The sequence below is a fragment of the Echinops telfairi genome, unplaced genomic scaffold (genome assembly GCF_000313985.2).
Source record: "Echinops telfairi isolate 266 unplaced genomic scaffold, ASM31398v2 ScPeMD7_60;HRSCAF=208, whole genome shotgun sequence".
NCBI classification, from domain to species: Eukaryota; Metazoa; Chordata; class Mammalia; order Afrosoricida; family Tenrecidae; genus Echinops; species Echinops telfairi.
Genome location: NW_022103958.1, coordinates 45,458,568 through 45,469,403, shown reverse-complemented (window position 1 = coordinate 45,469,403; position 10,836 = coordinate 45,458,568). Strand labels below are relative to the sequence as shown.

At 40.8% G+C, this 10,836-nt stretch overlaps 1 protein-coding gene across 2 annotated transcripts in view; it reads left to right on the top strand.

Moving 5' to 3' along the window:
* The first annotated feature begins 316 nt into the window (after positions 1-316).
* ZNF215 (zinc finger protein 215) overlaps positions 317-10,836 on the top strand; it is an 18,903-nt gene continuing 8,383 nt past the window's right edge. For both annotated transcript variants that reach the window (XM_045290972.1, XM_004716433.2), the window contains exons 1-3: positions 317-407; positions 6,539-7,090; positions 10,537-10,622. In XM_045290972.1, coding sequence (XP_045146907.1) covers positions 6,703-7,090; positions 10,537-10,622 — 474 coding nt within the window. In that variant the 5' untranslated portion in view covers positions 317-407; positions 6,539-6,702. The remainder of the gene's footprint in view (positions 408-6,538; positions 7,091-10,536; positions 10,623-10,836) is intronic.

Here is a 10,836-nt window from a genome sequence, read left to right as displayed (position 1 = left end):
CTATGAGACAAACGACTGAAGTTTGCTGAGCACCTCTCCTAAGTGCATGATTCCATTCGTTGCTTCAAGAGCCAGGTGTTTACCTAAAGTGCAGACAAGGACCAGGACTGGGGAGACAGGAAATGCTCCAGCCAGCCCTGGGAAAGGGACCAACTGAGCTTTCGGAAGCCAGACCGCGGGGGCTTGTGGGTACCCTTCTGCAGCTAATGCGCGTGCGCGCCGGTGCGCGGGGCTGGGGCTTTGCTGAAATTCCTAGGCTCCGCAGCTGTTAACGCTCGGTTGGTCTTCCATTCCTGCGAGATTACCAGACTTGCGCCGTTGACCTGGAGCAAAGGCAGTCGTGGGGCTCCTCTCGGGCTGCCGTTGACCGAGGTTGAGTGGAGCCTGGGTGGAAGCTGAGCTAGCAAGTACGACTTAGGGAGACGGCGGGGCGGGTCACTCCGGCTTTTGCTGTCTAGGTTTTCCGTTTAACCGAATTCCAACACCCGGGTGTGCAGCCTTTGCCTGAACGTCTGGAGGGGGGAGCGAGAGCCGATGGAGAGGATTTGAGGCGTGCCAGGAAGGTAGACGTGGGGGAGAGTTGCGGAAAGGAGGGCCCCGGGCGGCGAATGGAGCTTCCCGGCAGTTCTCTGCCGTTTCGCAGTGGGGGCATCTCGGGGAGTGCACCTCGCGATCAGCCTCTGTAGAAATGACTGACAGGGATGCTGCGCGACTCTATCAATTGCCTGGAAAGTGAAATGGAGGAAAGTTGACTTCACCTTGATTTCCCTTCCCAAGGAGCCCTGGTGGTTACGCGTTGGGCTGCGACAAGCGGGGTCGGCAGTTCGAAACCACCAGCCGCTCCTCTGGAAAAAGCCTGGGCTTTCCAGTCCCGTGAACAGTTACAGTCTCGGAAATCCACCAAGGGTCGCTGTGAGTCAGCGTTGACTCAGTGGTGGTAGTAAGTTTGGTTTGGTTTGGTTTGCATTCCCAAGGGATCCCTGGTGGTAGAGTGGGTTAAGAATTTGCTAACTGCAAGATCAGCCATTGGAAAGCACCAGCCGCTCCCAGGGAGACAGGAAAGGCTTTTTGCCGGGACAGGTGAGCTCTGTGCAGGGAGTTTGCAGTCCAGTAGTTGCTGGCCACTCCCTAAAGTATAACCAGCTAGATTTCTGGAATCGGACATTTACTTGCCTCCTTTTATTATCATTATTTTAAAAGGTATTTAGTGGACTAAGCATTGGACTGCGAACTACGCGGTAAGTAGTTTGAAACCACCAGCCGCTCTGAGGGAGCAAGATGAGGCTTTCTATTCCCATAAACATTTAGTCTTAGAAACCCACAGGGGCAGTTCCCCTCCGTCCTGTAGGGTCGCTACGAGTCAGAATTGACTCGATGGCGGTGAGGTTTAATAATTTTGGTTTTGAGTAGCACAGTCACTATTCATGGTTAAAGGATTAACAAAACTTTTTTTTCCCCTTTTGCATGTTGATTTAAACTCTTAATTCAAGGTCTATTCTCCTGGAAATTCTGAAAGGGTAAAATGTTCACTATGTTACTAGATAGCAGTATTTATTCCAAAAATTGACCACTGACTGATAAATTGCAGAAGGACTGAGGACACCGAATTGGATAGAAAGCTATTATCAGACTTCCCCCAATGCAGCGAGTGGTGCTCATAGTTGGGCAAGCTGTTTGCTGTGGCCTGGAAAGCTGAGCTTATGAACTTGTTACTAAAAATATTAGCTAAATTGGGAGGCTTTTCCATCCAAGTTCCTCTCATAACCACTTATGTGCGCCTCATATTTTTGAGCCTGGGTGATATTCTTTGAGCTCTGCCACTGAAGGTGAGGGGAATGACTATTAACTCCCTGTCAGGGTCAGCTAGAGGTCTGGATGATCTATGAGGTCTGAGCCACCTCTCCTGAATTATCTCACCTGATTCATTCCACTGGGCTAACTCATCACCCGACTCCACAGGATCCATCCATCCATTGATTATATCAAAGACGATTACAGATTGATTTGACCCATCCCAAATTGCCTGGCATTATCCATTCCAGAGCTCCTGTCCAGAAAACCTATCAACTAACCCCACCCCATATGATAATGAGATAATGCTAGCTTTTCTCAGAGGGAGAAAAACCCCAGGAAATTCACTTTCAACACACAACACACCCCTACTGGCAAGCTGTGTTTTCTATCCAATAACCTTAGAAAACTGTTACGAAATGTGACTTAAGGTATGGTTGAATACGGCCTGCATAATCAGTTGCTCCTACGAACCCGTAATAGGCATTGCAGACTTACCTGTAGTAATTTCTTAAAATATAAAACCTCTTAAACATTAGAGTTTGGGGGTGCACTTTTTAATTTAACCTTAATGATATGTTAGGTGCCTTTCAAGTCCGTTCCAACTCCCAGCGACCTTATGCAGAGCAGAATAGAACACCACCACCGGGTCCTGTGCACCTTCACCATTGCTGTCTGAGCCCATGGTTGCAACCTCCTTATCAATGTATCTTGTCAAAGATCACTGCCCCTCCACTTTATCAAGCACGATGTCCCTTACCAGCAACTGATTTCCTCTGACAACATATCTAACATTTGAGACTTGCCATCCGTACAACTAAGGAGCAGTTTGGCTGTACTTGTGTGTGTGTGTTTCACTTTTTTTAATAACTTTCCTGGTTGATTACACACTTAGGAATGGTATACTGCACCAGTCATGAATAGTAAGAGTTCCACCACAGAGACCTTTTGTATTCAGAATCCAATATAAATATTTTGATTCAGACATTACCATGCCTACAGATAGGTATTTTCTTGATTTATATGCATAGAAAGAAACAGTTGTCATAACCAAAAAGCAGTACTTACCAAGGCCTTTCAGATAATTGGGACCGTTTCCATTTTAGATTACCACACTGCTTGTTGGTCTGGAAACTTAAGTCACCTTATATAATGATCTGATTGTTCTCAATGGCATCAAGAATACTTTTCATTGCTGCATTGCTGTTTTTGCTTTTAACCCTTCTAGTTGAGGTAGGGACCATTTAATAAAAAAAATCATTGTAACACTAATTAACAAAGCTTTGTTACAGGGCATATTATATACCATAATGTTTTTCAGGCTTTTTATTAACCTGAACAGGCACATGCATACTCAGAGCAGAGGAAACAGAACATGTGAATGAGGTAATTGGAAATACCAGGGCCAGGGTCAGGTTCCTCTTAGTCCTCAAATAAACATCCTTGCTCTTTAACTTTATAACTTTTCAACTTGATAAAGACGTCTTATACAACAGATTTATCCAGTGCAGTGCACCATTTGATTTCTTAACTGATGCTTCCATGAGGATTGGTTGTGTATCCAAGCAAGATTAAATCCTCGACAAGTTCAGTCTTCTCTACTTTACTTATTGGTTTTGAGGATTTGGGTCTTTTTTACATTGAGTTGTAATCCACATCGAAGACTGCAATCCTTGATCTTCATCAGCAATTACTTCAAATCCTCACTTTCATAAGCAAGGTTGTGTCATCTGCATATAGCAGGTTGTTAATAAGCCTTCCTCCCATCCAAATTCTGTGTTCGTCATATATTCCAGCTTCTCATATTATTTGCTTAGCATACAATTGCACAAGTTGGTGGAAGTATACAACCCTGACACCTTCCCTGATTGTAAACCATGAAATATTCCCTTGTTGTGCTCACATAACTGCCTCTTGATCCATGTATAGGTTCTGCATGTGCACACTGAAGCGTTTTGGAATTCTCATTCTTCTCAATACACAAAGTCAAATAACACAAGTAAGACTTTTTTTTCCTGATATTTCCTGCTTAAAAATCCATCTGATGCCCCTTAAAAAAAAAAAAAAATCCATCTGATGGCAGCAATGATATCTCTTGTTCCATGTCCACTTCTGGAAGTCCACATGGAAGCTGGCTTGAATTTCTGGCAGCTCCCTGTCAGGGTATTGCTACAACCATTGTTGAATGATCTTTAGCAAAATGTATGTATGATGTCAGTGATATTGTTGGATAATTTCCACATTCTGTGGGGTCACCTTTCTATGGAATGGGTACAAATATGAATCTCTTCTAGTAGGTTGACCAAATATCTTGGTATAAACTAATGAGTGTTTCCAGTGCGTCATCATTTTGTGGAAACGAGTCAGTTGGCATTCCACCAATTCTTGGAGCCTTGTTTTGTTATGTTGTATTCTTCCCATCTTTTGATGCTTCCCACATCACTCAATGTTTTGCCCACAAAATCGTTGAATATTGCAACTGAGGCTTGAACTTGTTTTCTTCTATGCTCAGCTTACTATATGCTGAGTAGCTCCTTGCTTGCCTAACTCCAGGTCTTTGCACATTTCATTACATCTAGTCTTCTAGGGCTGCCCTTTGAAATTTTCTGTTCAGCTCTTTCACTTCATCATTTCTTCCATTTAGCTATTGTATGAACAAGAGCAAGTTTCAGAGACTCTTCTGACACCCAGTTTGATCTTTTTTCCTTGTCTTTTTAATATAATAGCCTTTTTCTTTGTCCATGTCTGATATTCTTGATGTCGTCCCACAGCTCCTCGGGTCTCCTGTCAGTAGTGCTCCAGACGTTGAATTTTAGGTGGCAGATACTCAAGGTCATTTTTTGACTCTCATGAACTTGTTTTAAATTTCTCCAGCTTCAGCTTAAACTTACATATTAGAAATTGATGATCTATTCCACAGTCTGCCCCGATCTGGTTTTGAGCTTCTCTAACATCTCTTCCCACAAAGGTAATCAATTTGATTTCTGTGCATTCTGTTTAGAGAAGTCCATGTGCATAGTTGTCTTTTATGTTGTTGAAAAAAGTATTTGCGATAAAGAAGTCATTGGTCCTGCAAAATTGTGATCTCCAGCATTTTTTTTTCTATCACCAAGGACATAGTTCCCAACTACTGTTCATTCCTCATTGTTTCCAACTTTTACATTCCAATCCCCAATATTTATCAGTATTATCTTAATTGCATGGTTGATCACTTTTCATATTGAAGACATTGGTAGAATTCTTCAGTTTCTTCCTCACTCGTTCTAGTGCTTGGTATGCAAATTTAAATAATACTTGTATTGACTGGATTTCCTATGTGCAGATAGATATTATCCTATTACAGACAGCACTGTACTTCAAGATCTATCTTGAAATGTACTTTTCAATGGAGAATGCAACACCAATCTACTTAAATTTGTCATTCCTAGCTTAGTAAATTATGATTGATTCAATATGACCAATACCAGTCCATTTCATCTCACTAATGCCTAGGATATCGGTCCTTACGTGTTCCATATCATTTTTTATGATTTCCAATTTTCCTTAATTCATACTTTATACATTCAAGGTTTCAATTATTAGTAGATGTCTGCAGCTATTTTTTCACATTTTAAGTCATGCCTCATCAGCAAATGAAGTTCCCTAAAGTTTTACTCCATCCATATCATTGTAGTCCACTCTGCTTTGAGAAGGCAGCTCTTTTTCAGTCATATTTTGAGTGCCTATGTTCTATAACTATATCTGGCAATATTGCACTACTATTCATAAGGTTTTCAGTGGTTTATTTCTCCAGTATAGACAGCCTATTCTTTCTTCATAGTCTGTTCTTAGTATAGAAGGTCTGGTGAAACCTGTTTGCCCTGGGTGACCCTGTGGGTATTTGAAAGACCAGTAACCTAGTTTCCAGCATCATAACAACAGACAAGCCACCACAGTACAACAAACTGACACACAAGTGGTGGTAGTAACAATGAAATCACTCAGAAATTTATACACACACACACATATACACATACTGCCATAGATTCTGTTTTGACTCACAGCTCCCCTGTAGGTAGATTCTGACTCATAGTGATGCTATAGAGTAGACCTGCCCTTTTGGGTTTCCAAGGCTGTAACTCTCTACTGGAGCAGATACCCTCCTCTTTCTCCCTGAGTTGCTGTTGACCTTGAAGTTAGCAGTGCATTACATCACCCACTACTCCACCAGGGGTATATACACACACACACATATATATACGTATATATACACATACATATATACACATATATACACACACATATATATGATTATGTCTTACATTAATTTGTAATTATAAAGCTATTGTCAGGTTTGCACATTTTATATAACTTTATTGGTGTTTTAATGAGCAGTTTAAGAGAGATTTCTAGGTATATCTAGCCTATAATCCTGGATCTCTTGCTTAGCAATTTGCTTAGTTTTAAAGCAAAAATGAGTTGTTACATGGTATTCCCCACTTTCCCCACCAAAAGAAAAATATCCATGAGGTTTTCTAAACAGTAAACATTGATTGGCTATTTGTTTCTTTGCCTTACTTTTGGTTTCCTTTCCTAAAGTAGGAAACAAGAATGGAACTGTCTATAATATTAATATAATTAAGAATCTATAATTATAATATTAATTTTCCTTAGGTAATTTAAAAATAGCAATTGAACTATATTTTGTATCTTGGCACCACATTAATGCATATTCTTTTCAATGAGTCATATTTGTTTCTTTTTACAGTTCCTTGGGTACCCCTATTGACTTTATACTTGAACCTTCTGGAACTTTCTGCTGATTAAGCTATTACTTGGCGCTAATCACATGTTGTTTAGCCTGAGCTTGAGAATTATTGGAGTCCTCTGATAAGAAAAATTTGAACTGCAGTGGGAAGTCTGTCTTGGAAGATGCAGCCTCTGAAAAGATTAATGGCCATCCTAAAGCCTCAAAACTTGGCTGTGTGTGAAAAAAGTGAAGTCCTGAATTGGCAGAAGGAAGACATCCCAGTAATGGAGATATGTGACTCAGAGGCCTCTCGTCGGAAGTTCAGACAGTTCCAGTACCTGGAAATGGCTACACCTCACGAATCCCTGAGCCAGCTTTGGGAGCTCTGCCTTCAGTGGCTGAAACCAGAGATTCATACAAAGAGTCAGATCGTAGAGCTGTTGGTCCTGGAACAATTTCTCACAGTTGTTCCCGAAGAGGTCAGGACTTGGGTGAATTTACAACATCCAGAGAACAGCAAAGAGATAGTGACCCTCATGGAAGATATGTTTGACATGCTTAAAGACAAAGGTAAGAATGTAGAAAGTTGAAGTGAGAATAGTTGGCTCTTCTATATGAAGAAAAGCTATCTTTTTCTACAGTTAGAGGATATCAAGAGTAAAATTATGAAGGACTTTGTATTACCAAAAGAGAGAGATCACTGAAAATATGAGTGCTAGAGTAAAGTGTGGTGAGGAAACTAAATGATGCCTGGCTATCAGTAAGAATAGTATCTGGTTACTTAAAGGCTTGTCTTCAAACAAGCAGCCATCCAAGTGAGGAATCAACTAAGGCCACAATGGAAGAAGCACATCAGTTGTGTCATCCAAAGATTGTAAATACTATAAAGTCCAGATCCAAAGGAGGGAATAGTATCAGAGCTGAAATTGTGAATACCCAGTGTGCAGATAGATGTCAGAGGGAACCCAAAATCCATTTGCAGGGTCCCCAAACTCACTACCATTGAGCCAATGCTGACTCATAGTGACTGACCCCTTGTGGGTTTCTGAGACTAAATGTTTACAAGAATAGAAAACCCAGTCTTTCTCCTGAGGAGCAGCTGGTAGTTTCAAACTGCCCACCATGCAGATCACAGCCCAAATCTCCAGGGTTGTGAGTCAGCCTTGACTCACTGGCATAGTGAGTACATGGCTTAAGCCTCTGGTAAATCCCTTCTGACCACAGTCAAGGGATGAGAATAGCCTTGTTGTCAGACAGCATTGGGCAGTGAATGAGTACAGAATGAAGGCCCCAGGGAATACCAGAAATAGAGGGCACCCCATCAGACTTGACTGGAAAACACTCCTACTTTTTCTGTCATTGGTTTTTTGTTGTTATTTTGCATTGCTCTGTCTTGTTTTTGTGCTTATTATTGTCTCTGCATGTCTATCTAGATAAGATAGGTGGGATAAACAATCCAGAGGAGAAAATGGTTCTGAGGGGACAAGGGAAAGGGGGAGGCTGGGGCAAGGAACGGCTGTCAACAAACCCAGGGACAAGGGAACAACAAGTGATCTAAAATCAATGACGAGGAGGGCATAGGATGCCTGGTGGGGCTTGATCAAGGGCAATGTAGCCAAGAGGAATTACTGAAACATGAATGAAGGCTGAACATGATAGTGGGACAAGAAGAAAGTAAAAGAAAATAGAGTTAAGAACTAGGAGGCAAAGGACATTTATAGAGATCTAAATACAAACAGATATGTAAATATATATATAATGATAGGGAAATAGATCTATGTACATAGATTTATATGTTAAGTATTAAGTTAGCAGACAGACAGTGGGCCTCTACTCAAGTACTCCCTCAATGCAAGAACACTTTGTTCTAATAACCTGGCATTCCTTGATGCTCACCTCCCCAACACAATTGTTGAAGACAAAATGGGTGCATAAGCAAATGTGGTGAAGAAAGCTGATGATGCCGGCTATCAAAAGATATAGCATTTGGTGTCTTAAAGGCTTGAAAATAAAACAAGCACCCATCTAGCTGAGAAGCAACAAAGCCCACATGGAAAGAAGCACACCAGCCTGTGTGATCATGAGGTGTCAATGGATTCAGGTATCGGGCATCAAAGACCCAGAACAAAAAATCATATTGATGTGAATGAGGGGGAGTGAAGAGTGGAGACCCAAAGCCCATCTGTAGACTATTGGACATCCCCTCACAAAAGGGTCAAAAGAAAGAGATGAGCCACTCAGGATGCAGTATAGTACTGATGAAATATACAACTTTCCTCTAGTTCTTAAATGCTTCCTCCCCATGTCTATCATGACCCCAAATCTACCTTACAAATCCAGCTAGACCAGAGCATGTATCCAGGTACAGATAAGAGCTGGAACAAGGGAATCCAGGACAGATAAACTCCTCAGGACCAATATTGAAAGTAGCGATACCAGGAGGGGAAGGGGAAGGTAGAGGGGAGAAAGGGGAAACCGATCACATTGAGATACATATAACCTTCTCCCAGGGGGACAGACAACAGAAAAGTGGGTGAAGGAAGATGGTGCAAGACATAAAAAAAAATGTATAAGTTATCAAGGGTTCATGAGAGGGCGGGGGAAATGGCCTGATACCAAGGGCTCAATTAGAAAGAAAATGTCTTGAAAATAATGATGGCAACATATGTACAAATGTGCTTGACACAGTGGATGTGTGGATTGTGATAAGAGCTGTAAGAGCTTCCAATAAAATGATTTTAAGAAAATATTAACATTTTATCCTTATCATTTGATCTTTTTACTCATTTTAAATTTGTTCTAGTTTTTAATATTTACTGTTTCTTTTCAGTTGAGGCTTTTCTGTTTTATTTTGTTGGGTTTTCCTTTTCTGTATATGAAATCCAAGATAGGTAAATCTATAGAGACAGGAGCTGGATTAATGGTTTCTTATGGACATGGTAGGGAGGCAGGTTGGGGAAAATGGGGAGTTCATAACAATGAGTAGAAGAAATTGTTGTAAAACTGATTTTGGTGATAATTGTACAACTCTTTTTAATATAATTGAACTATTGTATATGTAAATTATGCAGTTTTATAAAATAAATCAGGAAAACAAAAATAAATTTCTAGCGATATCAGGAAAACAAATAAAAGACTTGGCAGTCAAGGAAACCCACAGGGAGTTGGGTCGCCCTGAGTCAGAACTGACTCAATGGCAGTGAGTGAGTAAGTACATTCGGAGTTATCTAATATTTTTCATAACAATTATATGCTATAGAGGCATCTATGAAAGCACCAAATCATCGTTCAAGCGTGAAATCCTCGATAGAATGCCATTACATCTTTTAACTATATTAGTAATATAGGCTTCTAATAGATGCTTTCATTAGGCACAGATGTTCTTAGGAATCTTTGGCAAAATGAAATCTATCAATATGAAATTTAAAAATGACAATAATGGGCTTTATTCTACAAACAATCTAAATAGAACTCACGGTATGTGGGGGATCTCAGGTGGCTTTTTAAATATGTTGGCATCAGTGTAGAACAAGGGTCAGCAAACTATGGCCCATGTGATCATTTGTATTAGAACATACCTGTGCCCGTTTGTTGTGTCATGTCTCTGACTTCTTTCATGCTATAGCAAGAAGGAATTGAGACTATATAGCTTACAAAGCCTAAAATATTTATTCTTGGAGCCTTTACAGATGCTGACATCTGGTGTAGATTGTAGATTTGAAAGTTCTGGAACTAGGGAAACTGTTAGGAGACTGTTGTAGTCGATCATGTGAGAGAGAATGAGGGAGCATGGGGGGACTGAGGAGTGGACATGTTCAGAAATTACTTGGGTCTGAGGTGAGTGGAATGAGATTTGACGTAAAGCACATGCTTGCTTGCATGAAATGAGAGTAACAGATTTTTGTGGGGGAGGTAATATAGCATATTCTTATTGATCATGTTAAAAGCACCACTGATCATCACAAGTTACTTTAAAGCAGATTTTGTCTCCTAATACTGCCCTTCATTTTCCTCAGATACACCCTGTGAGGAGTCTGTCTTCCAGAATGGGAGCATCAAGGAGGAGGCGATGGAGGCCGACTCACTAGCAGGCTTCTCTCAGGTGAATTAGTTCCACTCTTGACTGAAAATGTATGCCTTTTCTTTTTAATGTAGGCCTTTCTTTCATGTGACCTGCGGTTACTTTGTTGGTCTTTTGAACTTCTGCTAACTATAGTTTCATCTGAGAACAAGAGACTCTTGTTCTGCCCCTGGAAATTGAAATGCAGGATTGGCACTAACTCTGGAAAACATTTTTCTTAACCTAGTCTGGGTGG